This window comes from Natrix helvetica (assembly GCF_964273705.1).
Source record: "Natrix helvetica genome assembly, chromosome: 6".
Taxonomy (NCBI): Eukaryota; Metazoa; Chordata; class Lepidosauria; order Squamata; family Natricidae; genus Natrix; species Natrix helvetica.
The window spans coordinates 13,825,516-13,850,860 of NC_138553.1; the positions used below are offsets into that span (position 1 = coordinate 13,825,516).

Genomic DNA, 25,345 nt, shown 5'->3' on the forward strand with positions numbered 1-25,345 from the left:
TAATTAATCTGGGTCGCACTCCTATTATAAACTATTATATTATTATTCTAATGTTTATTCAATAGTGACCAGTCAAAATGTTTGCTCCAAACGAACCCCCCCGAGGTGCGGCTGCAATCGTGGTTACGAGAGCTAGCCACGCTGCAGGCAGCCTGTCTCGCGCGTCCCAGTCGATCAATTTAAAGTGAAAGGAAGGAAAAAATAACAAACGCTAAGAATTGACTAAATATACTCAAAAAAACAAAGAAAGGAGCTACACTACGCTATCTAGAGGGTCCAGGTTGCTGCTCAAGGACTGGAGCACCTCAAAAAGCGTCCTGTAGGGCGACTTGAGTTTTTTAAAACTGAGCCTCTGAGAGCAAGAGGCGGAGCTACAAGAAATTCGAACTCAGTCCTTGGGCAGCAAGCTGAAGTTAACCCATGCTTGGACACTCCAAGCAGCGCCTAGGAGAAACAATGTTTGCACAAACATGATTAACTTTAAATTCATATAACAGGATCAAACAAACAAAAGCCACTAAAGAATTACAAAGTATATTTGGTATGTGGTACTTCTGGCAGGAGGAATTCATAAATCCACATTTTCGACTATCTTCCTCAACTGTTATTTTTTTCATTAGAATAAAACTAGATAAGAGAGAAGATGCTATAGAATTGAAAAATTTACACTTTCATCTAAGTAAAATAATCTATATTTTACAGGCAGCACTGCACTATTACTAAACTTCATTTTCACAAAAAACTAGAGTCATGCTTCCGTAAACAATTACATTTTTCCACATACAAAATCCAGTGATTTATCATCCTCTGAAACTGCTGACATCAGCAAACCAATTAAGACACTCCAGGTGATTTCCTCAAATTTCAAAACCCTCAGTGATAAATGACATACACTCTTTCCAAAGCTACTATACTAGTTAAGGGGTCATCAATGTGATTGATGTAAAAAGTAATCTAATTACACGACAATTTTTAACTTGGAATCCTTATGTAACCAATTAATTAAAACATTGCTTCCATGTGTTAGGACAGCGTTATTGCCCCCCCCCCAATGAGTTTATCAAATTGCAAACCATTTCTGTGTTGTTCTTAGTTGTACCTGGAGCAACTCTCAATGGACATTTTTATTTTAGTTAAATGTGTTTTAAAATCCAATTAATTCATTAAATTTAAATTATATTATAAAACCACATGAACAAACAAAAATGCAAAAGAAAAAAATAACAATATATTGCAACAATCAATTGCAAGAAATGAGAGTTTATATTAATCAAATATCCTCAATAGCGCTTTAAAAAAATGGAATTCCCAACTCCATTTTAATAATTCCTGAGGAAAAGCACATCCTTTTGTTAGCTTTTTAATAATCTTTTAATTTTCTGCAAGTTTTATAAGAGAAGTTTAATCAACGGAGGTAGGAAGGATTAAGAAAGACAACAGCTGGATAATTGTGAGTTACTTTTATTTTTTATTAAAAACAAACATTTAAACACATTTCATATAAAAATCATTTCAGAAATTTCTACTAGAATAGAAAAAAAAATCTTAATTCAAAGAATTAAAGAATAAAAAAATGCTTTATTTTGATGTACTTGGCAATATTTTTTAGGAATTAGAGTACAAGAAGTTTAAGTGACCTAAGTCAGATATCATTAGTAGGTCAGAAGAAGCAACAACTGAATCAGGAAAAGGGGAAAATATCTAAGGAATGGTTAATACTTTCTTCCCTTCAGCAATCCATCAAGCATTGTCAAAAAACCAGCTTGCTTCTGATTAAGGTCAACCTAATCTGAGTTACTGCCATAGGTCTGACCTCAAAAAGCAACAATGGTGTTATTTTCTTATCTTATGGTTGGTGTATGTGTGTGGGAGAGTTCAAAAGAAAACTATTGTACAACAGTTCTAATACCTCTAAAAAAATATAAAGTGTTATTTTACCTGGTGTCTACAGAGGGGGAGAAAAAGAAAAATGAAACAAGCTAATATGAATGAAGAAAGCAATTTCTGTCCGATAAGCAGGCCTGGAACCTGACTGGAAGGGGTCTAGATCACTAGACGGCCGACTAACCGTCTGTGACCTATTTGCAACCATGTGAGCGGTGGGGTGGCACACGCATACACGCACAGTTCAACTCATGCAAGCGTCAGACTGGCACACAAACATATACACGCAGCTCAACTCGTATGGTTCCCCCTCCTCCCCACCTCTGCCAAGCTGCAAAGTTTTGGGGACCACTGGTCTAGATAATCCATTACATCCAGGACCCTCTGAACAACCACTTTGTCTACCTTCTTCCCTAAAAATGGAAGGTAGAGATTGGATGGAATTTGGATCCATTCCTAATAACTGGTTGGATTCAGTTAACAGCAACAGGGACTGACAAGATTACCACTGCTATGAAATGTGATCATGTGACATTGTACTTTACAACTATATTGCTTAGCCATATTAATTCTACTTCCAATTACTGCCATTAACTTGAGAGCTACCTGTCTAAACATTAGATAGTTTAGCAAGCTCAGTTCACTGATGTAAAAAGAATTTTGATTTTTGATGTCAAAAGGAATTTCATACAGAAATTATTCATAAAGAGGAATTTAGAGAGATTTCCCTAACATGCCATTGTAGGTACAACTAAGGAAGAACATGTCTTCACATGTTCTTTAGGGCGTCTTCATAAAAAACACTGTAATTTTTAACTTTTAAAGGATTCTGAGATGCCACTCTGTGCCTCAGCAATAATCAAACATTTTCCTTTAGAGAAGCCATGAATTAAACAAGATAAGGCTGCTCCCTTAGATTCCGATAAGAAAATCATTTTCCCTATAGCAGTGATGGCAAACCTGTGGCACGCGGAGCCATTTGTCAGGGCACGCAAGGTGCTGCCCTATCAGCTGGCTAGCGTGCATGCGTGCGCTGGCCAGCTGAGTTTACCCTTTTTAAAAGCCATTTTTTGCCCTCCCCAGGCTCCAAAGGCTTTATAGGAGCCTGGGGAGGGCGAAAAGAGCCCCCCGCCCCCCAGAGGTCCTCCGGAGGCTTCAGGGACCGTCTGGAGGTTGTTTTAAGTGCTCCGAAGGCGTCAGGGAAGCCTCCGGACGGTCCCTGAAGCCTTTGGAATGCTTAAAACGACCCTCCGAGCAAACCAGATGTGACTTCCAGTTTGCTCGGAGGGTCATTTTAAGCGCTCTGAAGGCGTCAGGGAAGCCTCTGGACGGTCCCTGAAGCCTTCGGAACGCATCAGGTAAGCCTCCGGACGGTCCCTGAAGCCTCCGGAGGGCCTCTGGGGGGGCGAGGGAGGCTCTTTTCGCCCTCCCCAGGCTCCTATAAAGCCTCTGGAGTCGGGGGAGGGCGAAAAAAGCATGAAAAAATGGGGGTCGCGCCTGTAGTGCGCGCATGCACTGGGGGGGGCACGCATTGCATTATGGGTGCGGCACGCCTGCATACGACCCCCCCTGCGCTCCCACTTGTGGCACGCGAGCCAAAAAAGGTTCGCCATTGCTGCCCTATAGATACAGTATACAGATAGTCCTTGACTTATAACCATTCATTTAATGACTGTTAAACGTTATTATGACACTAAAAATAGTGATTTATGACTATTTTTTACATGACTTGTGCAGCATCCCTATGGTCACATGATCAAAATTCAGCCTCTTGGCAACCAGCAAGAGGTTGCTGCGTCCCAGGGTCATGTGATCAACATTTGTAACTTTCCCAGCTGGCTTCCAACAAGCAAAATCAATGGGGAAAGCCAGATTCACTTAACCACCTGATTCACTTAACAACTGCACTGATTCACTTAACAACTGTGGCAAAAAGATCGTAAAATAGGGCAAAACCCATTTAACAACTGCCTTGCTTAGCAACAGAATTTTTGGGCTCAGTTATCATTGTAAATTGAGCACTACCTGTATTTCATCACAGATATTGTCTATTTCCAATGTATACACTCATTCACTCACTTATGGCTCACTCCCTAGATAGAGGAAATCTTGGCAAATGGAATGTTGGATTCGTAAACATTTTCACTACTCCTTTTTGTTCTACAATGCTCTTCAGCTAAACTATTCTGTCACCCATCAAATACTAATGCTGGAACACAATTGTCAGCAAAACAAAAAGCAGAATCAGTATCACGTATCAGGCTGATTCTTTAACTAGTAAAAGTCCAAATAGACTAGTTTAGAAAAGTCCGCTATTAGCCCATAAATATTTGAAAACTGCCTAGATTTTCAGTGAACTCTGGCACTTACTGAAAGGATGAAAAAGATCTCTTTCATCTTCCCTCTTCCTTATTTATCCTCAGTTAAACAGCAGCCAAGAAGTCTCTAATGGAGCTGTACTACTATGGCACAGAATGTACAAGCAAGAGAAATCACACATACCTGTTACCTTGAAGTGAATTAACAATTTCCTTTCAGGCTTAGACCTAAGTATTAAGCATAAAGCTTTTCTATTTGCATAGCATTAAACAGGGAAAAGCCACATAACAACAGCAGGCATCTGAGGAGACTTAGAGTAGGCTTTGTGCTACTCATCATACACATAGTAATCATCTTTTCAAATCTTTAGAAATGTTAATTTACTCATCTGATGAGTATGATTATGGACCAAAATCAATAGAATTATTGAATAATTAAAGAAAAAACTGCAAACAGTGGCATTTAGTATACAGCAAAGTTCAGTACAATGTTGTTAAATTAATCTCAACAGAGACAAAAAAATATTAAAGCAAGTGGTAAGTTTTCATACCTGGATTAACACAAAAGCTAAGAATAGGTCAACAAATGAAATGGATAGGAAAAAAATGGATTTATCTGATTATAAACAGTTCTTAGCAGGTTGTGTGTGTTGTGTGCATTTAAATTAGAGCCAATAAATTCAGGATTTCCAGTTTAAATATTGCTCCAAGGGTTCCAACCACAATTGATATAATAACAGATTTCTTTTCCATAAGGATTCAACTTCGATCTGTAAGTCCCAGTACTTCAATATTTTTCCCAATTGTTATTCCTCAATTCTAGCTATCACCTGAGATGGCAAAATCAATGAACTGGACTTTCTTTTTTTCAATAACTGTTGTATCTGGCAATATTGTTGCAACAGATTCCATTGTAGGACTGAGCCAAACATATACAATATCTGCCTTTCCATAGACTGCAAATGGAAGATCAGCAACAGGGGGAAGCCCCATATTTATTTGTTTGTCTGGTTGCTTAATTCTAGACAACCAGGTTGTTTACTTCTAGACAACCAGAACTATGAGCCGAGGTGGTGCAGTGGTTAGAGTGCAGTACTGCAGGCTACTTCAACTGCCTCTAGCTGCAGTTCAAATCTCACCAGCTCAAGGTTGATTCAGCCTTCCATCCTTCTGAGGTGGGTAAAATGAGGATCTAGATTGTTGGGAGCAATATGCTGACTGTGTAAACTGCTTAGAGAGGGCTGTAAAAGCACTATGAAGCGGTATATAAGTGCTATTGCTATTGCTAAAAGAAGCTTGTTGAAATCATCTAAATATTTCAGACCTGTCTAAAAGCAGCAGACAGAATCAAAGTAAAACAGTAGTTCTACATATTCAATATTGATGCAATATTAATGCAATATTCCGTTTTCAATTTCAATTATTTGAAGGATGTGTGTTTGTGTTTTTATTTTTATAGTTATAATGTACACTAAAGATGGCATTTAATTTTGTTGTACGATGTGCAATGACAGTAAAGTAAACACACTCTAGGGGGTAAATGCTAGGATTCTCTTTATACTTTTCTTTAGAAATGAAGTCTGCAAAAGGCTTATCTATTTTTTCCAGAAGCATATAATTTGGGGGGTGGGGGAGAAGAGGAGAGAAATATTTCTTTAATTTTAGAACTCTATAGAATGAGACTACTCACGTAATATCACTGCGCTGGTAGCAGCCCTGAAGAAGACTAGCAATCAGGTCACTGATGAACTCCACATCATCATTGTAAAGAGCTGCTTCAAGTTCCTAATGAGAAAAAGAATGATTAAATAAATGTCTAAATTCCTTGTTGGCTGGTGAAAAAGGATTGAGCAATTACATGCAACTACAATAATTAACATAAGAATCATAATTTGTATTGATTTTATACTTTGTGCAACATTTTTCCATTCTCAGTATCAACTTCAAGAAAAGAACCTAGGGGAAAAATGGAAATGGAAGAAAAGAAGCAATTGAAACGAGAATGAAAACAGAAGGATTGCAAAGAAAGAAAATCTGAATATTACATGCAAAGCATTAGAAAAGAGGTCTCAAACATCACCGTGCAGAATATATTACTATTGTGCATTAGGCAATACACTTTCATTAACCATCAATAATGTCATTTTAATTTATTATTTTATTGAATTAATTAATTATTTATAAGTACCATATTAACATTTGTTGCATCGTTGTATGTGAATAAATGTGGTCCATCAATCAGCACATTTTATATAATGTGGGCCAGAGATACATTTGAGAGTTTGATATCCCTGTATTAGAAAACAGACTGATCTCCCAGCATAATTAATGAAAATGGATATGAAAATGGTATTGGAATGTGGTTCTGAATAACATAATAATATATTAAATTTATATACTGTTCAAACTCCTAGCGACTCTGGACAGTTTACATATTGTTAAAAACATTTCAAAAAAGTACCAATACTACAAAGAAACAAAGATGGCAGCCTGTGAAAAGAGCTCATATCTTTAGGGTTCTTTGAAATGCCAATAAGGTAAGGCTTTCAAATTACAGGGGAAACTTCAAGGGAGGGGTGGTTGCACAGAGAAAGCATGCTTCTGGGATCTGTAAAGATGGCACTGTGTTTAATTGATGGAAAAAATGTGACAAAAGTAGTATAACATGAAGAAAAGTGCATGAAAATAAATAGAATGTTTACTGAAAGTTCAGCATTGAGCAGAGAATAAGATACACTTGTATACTTATGGTTGCTTGTATACTTATGGATAAATGTATAAAGAGTGCTTGTAGCCCTATGGGTTGGTTAAGAACATGCAATAACATAATTCTGCAAGCAGAGTATGCTGTATTGTAGCTGGAGAAACTGAATGATTTGATCATCTGACAGAAAAGATGTATCTAAAAATAAATATATCAAAGATCATCTTTGCATTTATACCAACAAAAATGAAGTAGCAAAAGCAAGCTATGCATAAACGCTGATTATTCAATGGGTGAATCTACTTTCGCAGATTGTTTACAAAGGATAAGGAAGTGTTTGGAAAAACTTTTAAGAGAATATGGTTCTGCGTACCTTGTTATATAGAAATGAGAATTGGTATGATAGGAAAAACATTTGATAGTGAGAATGATAAAAAAGGAAAAAATAAAAAAAATGGTAATCAATTAATGTGGACAGAATATGAGTAATTAATGTTAAAGAAAGATGTCAAGATGTTCAAAGAAATGAAAAAGAAACAATCTGCAGAACAAATGCAATAGCTTGAGAATTAAGAATTGACCAAGAAGGTTTTGGGTTGACGCTGTTGAGGAGATTGTGAAAAAGAATGGCAAGAACTGTGAAGAACAGAAAACGATACATGAATATATGAATATGGACATAGAGAAATTTAAAAAATGATTTATAAGGATAGAATGGAATGGAAAGTATAGTGAATGCTCTAAATCAGGGGTGTCAAACTCGATTTCATTGAGGGCTGCATCAAGATTGTATTTCACCCGGGGGGGCATGGGGCCGTGGCCAGGGTGGGCATGGCCAGCTTGATGGGAGGGGCTGTGGTGACCCAAACACTCTCCCAGCGAAAACAGGCTTGCAAGCTCTGTTTTTGGCTGCGATGGCCTCCTAAAACTCTCTGCAAGTGAAAAAGAAGTTCGGGAGCTGCATGTGGCCCTCCCAAGGTCTCTTTTTGCTGGCAGAGTGTTGCAAGAGACTGTTGCCGCTGAAAACAGAGCTCACAAGGGCCGTGCACGGCTCTCCCGAGCTCCATTTTTGCTGGCAGAGGCGCCGCAGGCCAATCCTACGCTATTTCCAGGGCGGCCCTGTGGGCAAGATCTAAACACCCCACGAGCCAGATCCAGCCCCCAGGCCTTGAATTTAACACTCCTGCTTTAAATAGATTTGGCTAGCATGTTTTTTTTCTCTTATCTCTTGCCCTATTTTGCTTTTTCCATCCTGTTTTTCTGGGCCTGCACAATATTGCTTTACCTGAAAGAGGTTAAATTTGTAAATATGCTATTGTTGATATTACTGTTTTATTATAAAATAGCCAATTTTATAGAGGTTGAGGCACTTGGTTAGAAACCTGGAGACCATGAGTTCTACTCCCACCTTAGGCATGAAAATCAGCTGGGCAACTTTGTCCAATCACTCTGTCTCAGCCCAACCCATCTCACAGGTTTTTTGTTGTTGTGGGAAAACAGGACGAGGAAGGAGTATTAGTATGTTCACCAGCTTGGGTTATTTATAAAAAATAATAAAAGTAAAGTGATAAAAAAGTAAATAAATATAGTAAATTATTACTATTAAGTATCCTTTTAAAGTTTTCATCCTATTTATCTTGAAATCAATAAAGTTTCACTTGCATTATGTTTTTTCATTGTTTTCATTTTGCCTTTCCAATTTCCCATTTTAAACTTTGTTATTTAAGGATGCTTTATAAGCATATACATGAACAAAAAACACTTCATACACATCCTTTCCAAAATGACCTTCCTCTTCCTATTCCTTTAAGGCAGGGATCTCCAACTCCTGGGCCACAGCCTGTTAGAAACCGGGCTGCATAGCTGGAGGTGAATGGCAGGCGGAAGAGCAAGCGAAACAAAAACCACCACCACCATCATTGGTCCATGAAAAAAATTGCCTTCCATGGAACCTTTCCCTGGTGCCAAAAAGGACTGCTACACTAAGGAAATGTAATATGTATTCTTGAAAAACACTGAGAAAAAACTCTAAAATTATCTGTATTACTTTTTGACCAGATTTATTCCATTCTTTTCTTAGCTTATGGATTCTAGTTTATGTTTGCAGTTATTTATAAAGAATTTTTAATAACAGATGTTTGATTGCAGACGTTCCACTGAAAAATATGGCATATATATGATATATAGCTTTCTATAAATCTGATTTTTAAAATAGAAAGTTCTAGGCTTTAGGACAGGGGGTGTCAAACCCGCAGCGTCATGTTATTATGTGACATATCACGACTTTCCCCTCCCTTTGCTAAACCGGAGGTGGGCGTGGCCAGCACGTGATGCATCCAGCTTGCGGACCGCAAATTTGATACTCTTGCTTTAGGACATACATGTGATATGTGGGTAATATTTAAAATCTCAGTTGCCAGAAGTGTTTCTCGCCCAATGCCCGATGTCAGCTTTCAGTGCTTTTAAAAGTCATCATGTTCTCAGCATGATCAAAAAGTCAGAATGCTTACCTGCAACCGTAGTTCTTCAAGTGGTCATCTGTGCATTCATACAGATGGTTGGTGCACCTGTGCACATCAGAATCTTCTAGAGCTGTGCAGGCCATTTTAGTAGAAGCTCACTCTCTAGCACACATGCTCCTGGGTATTGTTTCCATCCGTCCCCTCAGTTTTTCAAGATCATCATAGCTGCTCTTAGGAAAAAAGGCTCCTTAGCAGAAGTATCTGCAGAGGGGAAGTCGTGTGAATTATGTAAATGCCAGATGACCACTCAAAAACTACAGTTACAATTATGCAACCTGGTTTTTTTTTTTCTTCTTCATGATCTTTGTGCATCAGGCATTTGACCCTCAAACATTGCGGCCAAGTTGACAGAAGTTCCTGCCTGGAGGGCTATAATATGAATTCTCAATGAGTTCTCAATTGCCCAATAACTTTTGTAGCTGCTTTTAATTATATTGTTTACTTTTGACTGTATGCTGTGTGGAGTCATGATTGTTTGATTGGACAGTCACATACATCTAAAAAATAAATAGATAATCACAACGGTAGTATGAACAAAGTTTTAGTCATGTGAGATTAGAGGACTTTCCTGCTAACATAAGAATTCACTCTTCATTTCATGTTGAGTGAAAAAATATGTGACTAAGTTATAGATTTGTATGAAACAAGTAAGAAAACAATTGATGTAAGAGAAGGAGTTGCAGGTGCAAAAATGGAGTTAAAAGATGGATCACTTTAGAATCCCTATGTAGCCACAAGTGGACTAGGTCCAATCCCCCTTGAATTCTGTTGACCCTTACTTAACTCCAAGCAGGTGCTGTTAGTTAGGAAGATTCCTGTGCATAGGCATTTTAAAAATAAATCATTTTAATTGGATGTGTGGATTTGATCTTTCACACCTGACAGTGACAAGAAAGGCTGCTGAAAAAATATTGAAAATATTAGATAGATCTGAATATAAGGAGTTCCCTCTCTTGGAAAATGAGGTAAGAAATATGGGACATATTTCCTAATGATCCAGAAAATAGAGAAAAGACATGAAATTATGAAAGTAAGCAGTCTGCCTATATTAAAAACTCAAATTTTATGCGTTTCAAATGTGTAGATAAATGAAGTATTTCAATAATTTAAGATGGAGTTGAGTAGAAAGTAGCAAAGACGATAGGAATAAAATTCTGAAACAATTTTAGGAAATAAATTTAATTCTGATACTAAGCATCAGTTTCTATGGTAAGTATGAAAAAAAGATTGAACTATAGCAGTATATATCTCATTGGCCAGACAAGCCAAAATGATTGTAACAAGGAAAGTAGCATCAAATGTCAGTAGGCAATATGTATATGTCAGAAGAGCAAACATTTGCTAGTAAGTATGGCTTATTAGAGACGGAGTGAGGGAACTTCATGCTGAATAGGAAAATATAAATTTAGTATTATTTTTGGATGAGCGAGGAAGTATCAGAAAATGGGAGAACTGGATGATAAAAAGTAGAAAAAGTAGCCAAATGCAATAGGACGACTATAAGACAGTGAAATGCTGGAAAAATCTACTGTAAGAGATAGTTCTTTGAGCAAACAAACAGCTCAAAAGCTCAGATCAGCAACACAACGTAACAACTTTCATGAGTATTAAGCACACAAAATTTTTACTTTCCTCCTAATTCTTTGGGTGACAATTTTGTTGCAAAGAACAGTCCTCTGTGTGTGGTTTTATAGTTTTATATGTTACTAAATATCTCTATCTGCTCAGAGAATCAAGTGAATGTTATTGGTTAAAAATTGGAGGAACTAATAAAAATAATACTGCTGTTGATGCCAACCTAACAAAAAAGGCATGATTAATACTTTCCAGAAAAACATTCAAGGAAACAATAAGTAGTAATGATGTGGAATATTAATTTTTCCAAACATCTTGAGAGACAGCTTGGCAAGCATAGTCTAGAAATCCTTTCCTTTCCCTTTCAAGAAGTCCTATCTTTTCCAGATGATATGGACTTAATTATTCATGGGGATTACATTCCAGTATACTGTACAACTATGGATAACTGACAGCTTGAACCTGTGGGAATTGAAGGATTAAGTATGAAGCCTCAAAAATGCTTGAAAACCTCCCACAAAAAATAAAAATAAAAAGCAGAAGAGAATGGTGTGCCTTGGCCACCTAAGATTTTGAGCTTTTCATCTTCTTTTAGCCAAAATAAAGAATACAGAATAAAGAAACATACATTTTCTTAGCTCCACTGCGGGAGTTAGCTGGCGTTTGTTCTTTCTTTTCAGGGCATGTGCAATCAGTATAGGGCTTGATCATTCAATCTCCTGTAGTATTGCTGAACACCAAAAAGTGAAGCTTCCTTGGTTGTCTTGAAATTCAAAATGTTTCTTTCTCATTTCTGATGGGGAAATGATGTGCATTTGCTTCCAGAACAATCTTATTCATAAGCATTGAAAATTTGCTGTTTATTTGTTTCTTGGCCACCCATCACCATGACAGGTCTGGGTAGTTAGCAACTATTAAAAACATAATAATGGATAAAAAAACATCTGAAGTTAAAAAAAAACCCAATCTCTCTGGAGTTTAACAACTTCACAAACTCCAGCTAATGATCTCATGCCTGGGAATGCATTCGTTTCTTTAGGGCTTTCCAAAAAACAGTAGAGCTGGGGCTAGCCTAATATTAGAGGGAATGGTCTTCCAACGGAAAAGGCCCCTTTTAAGATTCCCCAAGGGGAATGCTATACTTTATACTCTTTGGATTCATCAACTGTTAAGATTCAGTGATATATGTGCCTCCTCATGCCTAATGTTATTTCTCCTGCCCCTGCGATACTACAGAGGTTGTAATAATTTTTGAATACTTGAAACCAGACTTTGATGACTCGTAAACCAACATCTTCCATTACAAATAACTTGTATAGAGGCAGTGTTTTTCAGGGATTACTTAATGACTCTGGGCTTGGTTTTCCATTTAAAGTGCTGAGGGTCTTTTCCATCCATTTCAAACTAAGGTACTAATGTTACTTTTCTTTATGAAGTGGACATGGTTTCACAATGACACAGAATAGATACTGCACAATCCAGACACTCTGCATTGTCCCTCGGGGACAAAACTTTGTGTAAATATTTACCACTTTCCCCAGTAGGGCTCTCGGTGTGTGTTTGCTCATTTTCACCACTGAGGAAGTAATATCAGGGAATATTAGAATGTTATAGATCAGCTTGCTTTTGTTTATTTATTTTATTAAATAGATTTATATGGCCGCCCAATTCACACAGGGTGACTTCAAGGTAATTCGGTGATCATTGTGAAATGAGAATGGACAACTCCACCTGCGGATTTCTGCATATACGTATACAAAATGGTGAATGGATCATAATCATGCATGGAAGGCAGTGGACACACCAATCTATTTACTAAAGATAACTAATTGTGGTCCATATTTTATCAAGCACAAATATGTGAAGTCATGGAAAAGAAGATCCACCTGTACCTTTTACTTCATAATGAGAGGAGGTTGTTTGGATTTATATTCAACTTTTTGAAAGCTGATGGCACTTAGGAGATAGGCCTTAGAAAAGAATGCATTGTTGGCATTGAAGCTGTTTCAAATGAGTGCTATGCCACCGACAGCTTATTGACCAAAAGCAATAAATAATCATTTGTTTATATATTTATTTATTGACAAATTCCATCATGAGTTTGCACTTGTTTTATAAATCTAGGACCATTAATTCAGCCATATATTCTGCAATTTCTTATATCTGCCTCCCTAAAGCAAATAAAACAAAATGTCCATTGACTAGTGCCACTTGCTACCACATGAAGAAAAAATAAATAAATGTAACCCTTCTACACGAGACAAAATTCATAAAAATGAAAAACTGAAGTGAGGTACCAGGTACTCCTCTGCTAAATAAAGGAAATTTATGGAAATTAGCTGAAATGAAACTGAGGGGTCAGGTGGGAACAAATGTGTGCTAGAGGTGACAGTTCTTCACAGCTCTAAAAAGTTCCAGTGTGGGCTCTGCAGAGGCACATCGTCCATGTGTGATGCACAGAGACTATGAAGAAGAACCAGAAGTAATTATAAAAACAAATTAAAAACAATTAAATTTGTATAATTTATACAGGCTGCATTTTTGATGGTACACAGACACTTTTCTTTTAGATTGATAAAGAGTTTCATATATTCAGTGGTGTTTCACCAGCAATGCATGCCACCAAAAGACAAATATTAAGGGTGCAGAGAAATGTCCAACCAAAGCCTATATATGCACATACACCTCAAGGAATCATTAATTTGCACTCCTTCCAATTTCTTTCACCATTTATGGAGCTCCATATTACAAATAAGTATATATTATCTCTTTTTAGTATCTGGCTATAAAGGCACAATTGCTTTTCCACCTCTACTCTAGTCCGACTAGTTGTTCTTTTTAGCATTTGTCCCACATGGTTACCGGGGCTCAGTTGTTTTTGCACCACAATAGCCTAGTTCTTATTGCAAAGCTAACAATGTTAATCAGCTGGATTTTTGCAAAGCCTGATGCTGATTAGGGCTGAGGGGAAGTGATTGGTCCAGCTGGTCTCATTGTCTAAAGAAAGAGTAACACCCGGCTTGCCCTGCTCCTAGTCCACCACATAACCATTACACACCATGATGGTACTCTTATTCTAGAATACAGGTGTCAAACCCGCCATGTCACATGATGTTTTTCCCATTTGCAGAGCTGGGGTGGGCGTGGCCTGCACGTGAAACATCCGGCCTGTGGGTCGCCAGTTTGACACCCCTGTTCTAGTGCAACAAAACTGCCTCATAATCCTCAGGTAATCACCTCCTCCAGATGCTCCAGTTTATTCATGCACTTTGTCAGATAAAATAATGGGCAGAAATAGTCTTCTTTCTCAACTTCCCCAGGGAATCAGGGAAAAAAGAAAGATACTGTGAACACAGCTATTAATATAAAACTTATGAATTATGTTCCCATGCATTCTTGTGGTTTGTTTGTTTCTTTAATCCATGAGTAATTCAGTCGCAATGGGACCAGAAATCTTTTTAAATGTTTTCAAGAAACAAATTTTGAAAGCCCTCTTCATTTTTAGGAAGGATGGCTAGGAACAGAGGAAGCCCATTCAAATGGACACTGCTTACTCTAAATGGAAGGAAGACACTGAAACAAATGTACATGTTTCCTGAACATCAGGGAGGTAGTAAGTCACTGCATGTCTATGTTGTCACTGGACTTTCTCACAATAGACACAACATAGGCCTTTGGAAAAATAAAGCAAACTTTGCAAACATTTATTTTATTTATACTATTTATGCTGCATATTGTGCTGCCACCCCCCCCCCCCAGCAAGAGTTCTACAGGTGTTTATTCAAACCTTCCAAACAGGTCCTCACAAAGCACCTTTACTGCACATGTCTGGATTCCAAGATCAGTATAGGAAGAGTCACTGGGTAATTGAGTCCAACAAGCGCATAGAAAGTCCAGGAAAGCAGTCCAGAATTCAAACAGGTCAGCACAGAATTAGACATATTGCTCCAGCAAAGCTCAAGCCCTCAGGGCGGGATTAGGTAGGCAACATGGTGCAGTCCTTCATGAGAGGCAAGGTTGCCTCCTCATGAGTAGCCTAGGTAACCCGGCATTGTGCCTATCTCCCCTCTGTCCTATGTTTAGTTGGATAAGGAGGAGATGTGGAGGAGAAGAATTAAATTAGAAATGATTTCACAAAGGCTTTGGATAAGTTACATTAAGGAGCACTTCTGAGGAACTTACATGGATGTGAATCCTATACACTGCATAGTCAAAGAGCCGGATTTATTGTATTATAAGGATAGAAAATGAGAAAAAGAATTATTGGAATAACAAAAAGATAGTGTCATTTTGGGTAATATTAAAATTTCCACAAATAAAAAAATTTTAAAAATTGGAAAAATATTCAACTATCACTCATGGGGCGTATAGTGACAATTAAAATGAATATTTTACCAAGAATCTTATTCCTGTTGCAAGCTGCACCTATTAATCCGGGTAAAAAATTCTTTCAAGAATTAAACAAAATTATCGCTAGGTTTATTTGGCAGGGACGAAAAGCGAGGATTAAACTAAAGTCAATGCAAGACAGCAAGGAGAGGGGAGGTTTAGCATTACCAAATTGGGATCTATACGCATCAGCAGTAACAATAACATGGGTGAAAGACTGGATAGAGCTAAAGAATAAAAGAATTTTGACCTTGGAAGGCCATGATTTGCAAGCAGGCTGGCATACATTCCTATGGGATGATAAAAATAAAGCGCACAAATACTTTCAAAATCATTTAATTAGAAGAGCGTTATTGCAAAAATGGCTCAAAATAAAAAAAAATCCACTATGTGAAAATTCGAAATTGGCTATCACCGACAGAAAGGACGACCCATCCAAATTTTATAGATTTGAACAAAATGCTAAGATATAGAGACTTAATTGATAGACAGGGAAATTTAAAAACAATTGAAAAATTGGCAGAACAGAACATGAAAGCTGATTGGCTAACTTACCTTCAAATCAAAGTGAAATACAATAAAGATACCAAATTATATGACATTGAAACAGAACCACATGAATTGGATAAAATTATTCAAAGCTCAGATAGAAAGATGTTAGGGAGAATATATAAATTTCTCCTGAAGTATAAAATGGAAGAGGAAATTGTGAAAGAACAAATGATAAAATGGGCACAGAACTTTGGCTATAATATTGAATTAGACAAATGGGAAAAATTTTGGGGAACAAACTTAAAAATGACATTGTCAGTTGCATACAAGGAAAACCAGTACAAAATGTTTTATAGATTGCACCTTGCACCAACAAGGTTAGCTAAAATCTCAACAAATGCCTCCCCAAAATGTTGGAAATGCGAATCAATACACGGAACATATTACCATTTATGGTGGACCTGTGAGGAGGCTAAAATTTTTTGGAAAAAGATCAAAATTGGCTGGAGGCAATAACGGGGGTTAAAATAGAATGGAAACCTGAATTTTTTTTATTAGGAATAATGTCTGCGAAATACAAAAAAGAAATCCAGTATTTAATACTATATATAATTAGGGCGGCAAGGATTGCTTTTGCCCAGAAATGGAAAAACAAACTAACTCCAAGCGAAGATGAAATAATAAGAAAGGTTATGGACTGTGCTGAAATGGAGAAATTAACTAAAGAAATTCAGGGAAAAGAAGAATCAGAATTCTATCAGATATGGGATAAATGGTATAGGTGGATGGAGGAAAGAAACAAGAATCAATGAAGGAATATAACAAAACTCAAAAATAATAGTTATGAGTAAAATAATAGAGTTATGAATGGTGAAATCCAAATGAAATACAATAGAAGGGGAAATAATATAAGGTGAGTGGTATCGATTGCTAATTGTTATTAGAAAGAACAGGAAGCTCCTGTTTGTATTGCATTATGTAAATGTGTTGTACGTCTAAGTTTTGTGTGTGTGTGTGTGTATTTTACATGTTTGTTAATAAAATTGAAAAAAATAAAATAAAATTTCCGTAAGTATTTAAACAAATGATAAAAATACAAGGATAAAGTTAGAGCCTAGATTTGAATGAATCAATGAATGAAGAGATTTTATTTACTTCAGGTTTCAGCCTTGAAATACCTACCACAGCCACATCAATCCTTTGTTTTTTCCCTCTTCTCCTTGAACACTAAGCTGTGAGCTCAAAAATTTAAACCTTGCCAAAATGCTTTGAGGTAATAGCAGAAAAGTACAGGAGGCAGAAAATCAGCACAGGATGTATAAAGTACTGAAGTGGTAGAATGAGGTCCAAAGTGGACATATGTAGTTTCTCTTCCACTTCTCTATATACTATTCGCAGAGCGGTATCCAGGAGAAAAAAAGTTGCATTCTTTCTTTCTCCAGCTGGCGTCACAGCTCATTAAGGAAAAGCCTGTTTAATGTCTCTCCTTCCCCCCTTTTCTTCATGACAATTCACTTGAAGATTTCCAATGGCTATTGGGAAAACATATACTGTTGATCCACCTGTCCAAAGAAAAGAATGACCTGCAACATGTGCTGGCCACGCCCACGCCGTGTAGCAAATGGGGAAAAAGTTGTGATACGTCACACTGCCATGATGACACAAGTTTGACAGACCTGGTTTAGGGTGTCAAGATATTCCATTACAACAACATCTAATTTCACAATTTAGTTCAGACACATCAGCTATGATTAAAACTCATGAATTATAATTAATAAAGAAATGAATAATGCTGATTCCAAACTTACAAGTTGTTTTAACAAATACTGTTAAACTGAATAGCAATTATTTTCAAGAGCTTTGCAATAAACAAAGTTGAAATGTTCCATACTGACAATCCAATGACATAATTGCAATATCCCAATTTCCTCAGTTGTTGGGGAGTGAAACAGAAGTTGGTACCTGTATTTAGAATCCCAAGTTATCTCTTAAAGTAGGAACAAATAATCCACAGGAAACTCAAATTGCAATAGATTTCCCTTCTAAATTTATCTGATTTTCAGATAAATTTAACCATAACTTTAGCTTTACTCCCCTATACTTTCATCTATAGGAAGTTCACATCAAAAAATCTCAATACTGTATTACCTACTTTCAATAAAAGTGCTTTATGGCTTCCTGAACTGAAAATTCCTCTGCTGCTCCCACTAGAACAATCCATTGTTATCTAACACCAAGAATAGAAATTGATACAGACATTTAAATCTATAGTCATTTCAAGAAAACTGTTTCTTGGCATCTTTTCCTTGAAGAACAAGTGATGCTGAAGAATCTAGGCCTCACAGAAAATCAGAAAAAAACACTCAAAAAACACTCAAGACAGCATATATGTGTATATTTATTACACATTACAATATACACATATTAGAAACCAAATAGAAGCTGAAGAAGGAAGGAAACTGTTTCTTGTTGGATTTACTTTTAATGACATGGCTATTTCCAGACTTCACAGCTTTGGTTCCTTCCCCTAGCCTTTTTTAAACTACTCATGCGAGGCTATTTAGATTGCATTAGATCAAGGGCATAATGTTACAATGGGGCTTAGCTGAGGTGTGAGGTAATTGCTTTGAGACAAAGAGAAGGTTATAAACTGAAAGCAGAAACCAAGAATTTCCCCCACTCAAGGATATGCAAGACCTTTTTTTATAACAGAATGTTGCTTGTTATCGTGAATGATAAGCAGAATGAAATGATTTAGCTAGTCTCTTTTGAAGAGTAGTACAATTGTATTGAAGTTTTTTTAAAAAAAAAACCTGAACAATTAACATGAAACAGCTAAAATAGTGCCTTATCTAGAAAAGCTACTGCACCAAGTGTACTGATCATTAATGTGCCCAAGGACAACACACTTCTTTTAGCCTACAGACAAGATGTGAGAAGTTCTACTTTTTCCTTTATATTTTTTTCTATTATCTTTCTCAACTAAAGAGATGTGAGATATAGTTTCTAAAATAATAAACTACAGCTCTTTCAAAGAAGCATGAAGTAATACTGATGGGAGTTTTTAATTATCCTCACACCTCTTGAGGGACAATCTCTATCAAAAGTGCACTCTCTAAGAAACTCCCTGACCTATTATGCTAACAAGTTTTTTATTCAGAGAATGGAGGAAAGCACAAAGGAATGAACTATTTTTGAATTGATATTCTGAATAATAAATAAAACTTTCAACTGTATGGCATATCCACTGTAGAGATAAATACAAAACAGATGATCCCAGAATCTTTCCAATTTCTATATTTAGATGCCTCCTGGGTTTCTAGTAGAAGTTCTCTTAAACTTTTAAGCCTACTGGCAACATGTAAACAGGATCAAAGCTATAATATTTTGGAAAATTACACTTCCTAGCATGCAAATGAAGAAAACAAAGTCGCAATGTTTTCATTGTGCTGCTGGATCTCATGACCACAAAAAAAACCCTTTCTAATCTGAACCCAAACACATTAAAAAATTCCTGTAAGTTATTTTCCTGAAGTCCTATTTCTATAGACTATATTAATCTTCCTCACATATTCAAACCAGATAAAAGTATTTTCTAATTTGAATAATTCATCGAGATTATCCACTCTAAGCAATAAAATGTAGTTATAACCTGAGTTGGTATGAATATATTCTAGTGTTCCCAAATAATCAATTATTTAACTATTTGTTTTAATAAGACATATAGATAGATAGATAGATAGATAGATAGATAGATAGATAGATAGATAGATAGATAGATAGAGTCACTGAAGATTGTTTGCATTATGTAATAAATTAAAAGAAAGAGCACAACAAATTTCTCACGTAGCAATATAAATTCTAGGCTCAATTGGGATTGTAACTCGAGCACTACCTGTATAAAATCACAAGTTACTTTAGACTTAAGTATAAAACCAGTGGTGTGCTGGAGTCAGCTTGGATCAGCTTGTGACAGTCGATGAATTGTTCTGGAATTTAGTAAACAAATGGATCGCAGAGGTGAGTCTCAATGCCTAGTGCACCAATTGCTGAAGATTGGTGGCAGCAATGTGAATTTAGCAGCATAGTATTGTGTAAAACCCACTATCAGCCAGTGTGAACTTTAAGGTATTATCATTGATTTTTGTTCCTTTATTCAAGTGATATTTTGGGCACGGTGTCTAGAGGTGTACCTCCCATTCGGAAGGTTTATAGTTCAATCCTAGGCAGTGACAGATGTTTATCAGGACGCAAAGAGAATATATCTGCTGTGAACTCCAGCTCAATTCAATCACGCTGACTCCACCCTGATAAAAAGGGATTGCAGGATTGAAAAAGGAAAAAAAAAATCAAATATGACATAACATTCTGCAGCTACTTTCCATATAGCCCCAACATTTGCAACTTTTGTTCATTTAATTCATTTATAAAGGAAATGCTCTGAACAAAAATATAAAACTCTACCATAGATTTTTATATCACAATTCAATTGCCAAGATTGGTATACAACTGTCTTTTTCATCCTTACAAAATAATGGCTTTTATACACATGATATTGTACATAGTTGACAAATTGTTATGAAGCCTTGCACAAAGAATTGTATAATTATTTCACTCATTATGTCAAGCTGTTCTAATTTCTAATAGTACTGTGCATCATTCATATTTGGCACAGACAAACTGCCTGAGAGAAAGCTACTAGCTGAAAACCAAACGCTAAATCTTAAAGTAAGAAAGTTTAAAAGTAACAAAGTTTAAGAACAGTACCTAAATATATTCAAATTAATAAGTTCCAGGGACACTAAACTGATATTAAAGAATATAAAAGGTATAAACAAAGTTATCTTTATCTTACTGTATATTAAAGAGCAGTTTTATTTTATTCTAATAAATAATAATGACTTAAAGAATGTTTTGCAGACCTTCCATGAAATCCACAGTAACCTTCAAAGATATCCTAGCAAAGATATAAGATCTATTAGGCATCAACTAAAACAGCAATTAAAAAATGATTTTAAAAAATTCAATATCAGAACTTCTATCAGGAAGTTGAACCAGCTAAGCTTTTGATAAAAATGATGCAAGTATCTTTTATGACCAATTAGATACTATATTTCTAATGCTGGCTTCTTAATTCCAAGTGAGATTTACTATTTCCTGTTTTCCTGATGGTCCTATAGTGCTGCTTTGCTTCACTGAGCCATCGTGCTACACAGGATGCTAGTAAAATAAAACCAAATAGGCCCCAACCCTGTTGCTTAGTGACCAACACCATGCTCTCACAGCAGCTGACAGAAAAAGCAGGATTCTCATAGGAATCATTTTCTGCTAATCATAGCTGGGAAAAACATGCTTGTAAGAAACTGTTTGGAGCTGTATAGAAACTGAGGTAACTAGGACACGATTGACTATCGGAAGAGGTCCCCGGATTTAGGAAAGATGAAACTGGCATACCGGATGAAGTTTATAAAGCTTCAGCTGACATCTGCTCTTCAAGCAGGAGCTCAAGTCCAGGAGGATTCCCAAATTGTGCGCCTTGAACGGAGAAGTGCTACCCCAATCAAGGTCAAAGAAGAATATCCCCACATGTGGGTGGTCCAAATACCCAGTCGCTTAAGGCTGATTTCGAGTTACCCGCAACTGCCTGTAGCTGTTGCTGTATACCTACATTGTGAAAGAGTTGGTGTGTAAGCAGAGGTTGCAGAGGTCTACAAGACAGGCTGACCCAAACAACTCCCGAATCCCAACTGTGCATTGTGTGGAGGTGCATTCCCTGCAAGCTGATTGGTTCTGCTTTCCTGCTGGGAGGCAGGGGAAGGTAAGGCATACTGAAGCATGAAACACTAAAATTTGCTGACATGTAAAAGGAATTCCTATGCCACCATCCCCAAATGACAGATACCCATGACAGACACACAGCACCAACAGAAAGCAGTCCTGGCTAAGGAGGACAATTACTATAAAATGATGCCCCCCAATCGTGAACTTAAGGAGCTGGCTCAAGAGGATACCACAGTCATCAATATCAACAACCACTGGGAGATCAAGGAGCACAAGAATGTATACACAACCTCAATCCTAACTCCTTCATAATTTTCAACAAGACAAGGTTGGCTCAGTGCTAAATCCCAGCCCAACTGAAACAGATCTGGATAATCTGTACCCTCCAGCATTCTTCTCAATTGCAAACCAATTACTTTCTTAACATTTTTTCTCAAAAAGAGAAGGGCCTCTTGTGGAAGGGGCACACTACCACATCTTTCCAGCCAGGAGCTATCAAGAGAAACTGACATTAAAGCCTCAGCTCAAATGCGGGTTATCTCCCTGGCTGCTATTTATGACCCAGGAGAGGCCCAATAAAAAGGTGGAAAATTTGACAGTGCAAATAACCATGTCCATTTCCCCACGGTCACTAACCCAAAGTCATCTCAGTTCACATTCCAGGTACCTCAGCCTGCCCTACCTAGATTCCAAGTTGGAGTGAATCTGAGTGACTTTATCCATCAGATAGCCTGAATCCTCACAGTGGTCCAACAGACATTCCAAGAAGTCCTCCCTAACTGAAACAAAGCCTTTGAACGACTAACAGCAGATTTAAAGATGGAGAAATATTTATGTTTTGACACTCCTTATTGCCACAAAGTAATCTCTAAAATGGGCTATTTGCCTGTTAAGACTCACTTCCTCAAATGGCACCCCAGGAATCTCTCCTGACTCTTCATTTGTCAGAGCCCATTGATAAATTAAAGTGCATCCCAGAATTGGGGCAGAAGGGGAGGCACATAGGAGTGATATGATCCAAGATTTCAGCCATCTGTTCATTTCAAGAACAGACCATGGCCTTGGTTAAATTACTATCCTCAGGAAATGCTCCAGGTTCTCTCTGGAACCCTACTGGATTCATTAATCATTGGAATGGAATATTGAACAGGGCCTATCTCCCTACAAGTGTAACATGAGTGAGTTGAAAGGTAACCAACAAGTGATCTGGCCATAGCAGCTCTGCTACGTGTCAGGCCACTGATGACTTGGGATAGGTCCAAGGTAACCATGGAGGGCAACCATGGAGGGCAGAGAGAAATCACCAAGGACCAATCAGCAATCTGGCAACTGGGGTAGGGATGCCACTGAGCAACAAGGAGTGTGGTACACCAGCAACTATCCCAATTGTTTCCTTAAGCCCGATTGCAGTCAGAGCACCTTCTGTTTGGTTATCTACAGAGCAGTGGTGGGATACGACCAGTTCTCCCCCGTATGGGCGTACCGGTGCCTGCTGGGAGCACCAGGTACCGTTCCAGTACAGTGCTCCGGAGGCCCCACCCGTCCGCCCTCCTTACCTGTATTTGAACTGATCAGGGCTTTCGCACACACGCATGGGGCGTACGGCGTCTGGCGACGCTCCGCCAAGCAGCTGGAGTGTTGCAGGTGGTAAGTACGCACGCGTGTGCCACACACGTACACGTGGTGGATGCCAGGCCCCATTGCAGTACACCGGTTGCAATGGGATCCGGAACCCACCACTGCTGCGGAGTCAAGCCCTGAAAGCCTAATGATGACAAGAGTCTTCTCTTCTGTCTCTCCCCATGGCTCTCGGCTGTATAGAAGCCAAATTCAGAGTGGCACATTTATGAGAGAAGTCCCCCATCCAAGCCCAGTCATGTTTCAATAAGCCATGCCAGGTTAGTGTTGTCATTCTAGATAAGATCATGGATGAAGACAACTTGAGTATACACCAGCTTGATTTTATATCTACCTGGCATTCAGTAATAACACTCAAAATCCAGGGTCATGAATCTGGTTGCCAGACACTGAGAGTAGAAGTCAAAGGCCAGATAGGATTGCTTTCAAAGAGTGGGACCAGTGATGCCAAATGCTGTCTGGCCTTCGATTCTCATCATATCTCCCTTTCCCCATCACTGTTGAGATGGTCATGCTTGTGCCCCCAGCTCCCAACTTCTCACCTTCTCTGCTACGCTTCTTTCACATGCACAATGTTGCACATAAACATCCCACAAGACAATTCCCCTATTACCTACCCATTAAACTAGGAACTCAGGCACCTTCCAATAACACTTGTTTCAAGGCATTTGGCAACCTGAGGGATCCAAGTCCCAATGGAGGAAAAGCAACAAAATGAAGAGACACAGAGTCCTCTATGGTAATATATGGTGTAAATCATCTTTCATAACAAAATCATCCCAAAACACATTACTATATCCCCAAACCTATATGCAGTTGCATATGGTAGAGGAGAAAGTTTAGTACAATTGGAGATACTCTTTGGCGGTAGGCATATCGAAGCACACAAATAGTACTTAAAATAATTTTATTTTACAATTTAAATCTTTAGAATTTAAAATAAACGATTTTGAGAGGTTAAAGAAATGTACTTTGAAATAGACAAATAAAAGAATTCTGGAAGATTGGTTTTTATACATGCTAACTGCTACAAAATTATGCACAAAAATGAAAGACTTTGAAATACCACAATGGAGTAATGTCTGGTAAAGATTACAGAATTAGCAGAGAAGGCAAAATTGACTTGTTTGATTAGAGAAAGGACAATTACTACATTTACTGCAGACTGGAAACCCTTATTGACTTTCTATTAAAAAAAGAAAAAATGAACTTGTGTTTTCATGTACTTTCGTTATTCTTTTCTTTCAAAATTGCGAACCCCCCGGTCTAGGGATTTTAAAGTCTAAAGAAATATCAAATTTTAAGCTGGCTCACTTAACAATAAGTCAAACCAAAAATTTTGACACAATATTATAAAAACACTAGATTCAGCTACTTCAGCACCATCATTTCTTTAATCCTAGTAATAAAGCAATTCATGGAAATAGTAATGTTTTTAACTAATAGATTCTCTGTGCGCTGCGGGAGAAATAAACATTTGCTGCAGTGCTAAGCTTTCCTTAAAAATACAAACCATTATAGAAAGCTTTGTTGGAAGAAATGTCCTTCTGAGTTCAGTTCCAAGTGGGGAGAAAGACCCTGGAAACATGGTGGCTGTTTGGAAAAATGTTTTTAATAGTGGGCAAGATCACATACCTTGAAGATGTTGGGTGAAGAAAAAAAAAGGGAAGAGATGCTGAGAGTGCCTGAGTTTTATACCCTCTCTGGGCTTTTGAATTTGAGCTTGTATTCTGACTGTTTGTCAGACTCCCATGGGGCCATGCAGGGGCAACTCTGTAGGCTGTCCTGAGTCCCAGGCTTGGTTGAGCCTTGCTGGTTGACGTAATCTTCCCAGTGCCATGTGGTGAGATGGGTAGAAGGCTAATCCTATCATGTCCTGAGGGCCATGTCCTAATCCCATCACCCTGGAGCTGAAGTGGGGGGGGGGGGCAGGGAGTTGCAGAAAGCTGCTTTGTCTTTAAAAATATGTTTCTCTTTTTCTCATCCAGGAAAATGTAACATTCTGCCTTTTTAATATTTCCTAGAATATTTCATTTTCTAGG

The 25,345-nt window shown here is 37.6% G+C and overlaps 1 protein-coding gene across 4 annotated transcripts in view; it reads right to left on the reverse strand.

Annotated features, from left to right (window-relative positions):
* Positions 1-25,345, reverse strand: part of CECR2 (CECR2 histone acetyl-lysine reader) — a 98,147-nt gene that overhangs the window by 35,013 nt on the left and 37,789 nt on the right. For all 4 annotated transcript variants that reach the window (XM_081958113.1, XM_081958114.1, XM_081958115.1 and 1 more), the window contains exon 2: positions 5,893-5,987. In XM_081958113.1, coding sequence (XP_081814239.1) covers positions 5,893-5,987 — 95 coding nt within the window. The remainder of the gene's footprint in view (positions 1-5,892; positions 5,988-25,345) is intronic.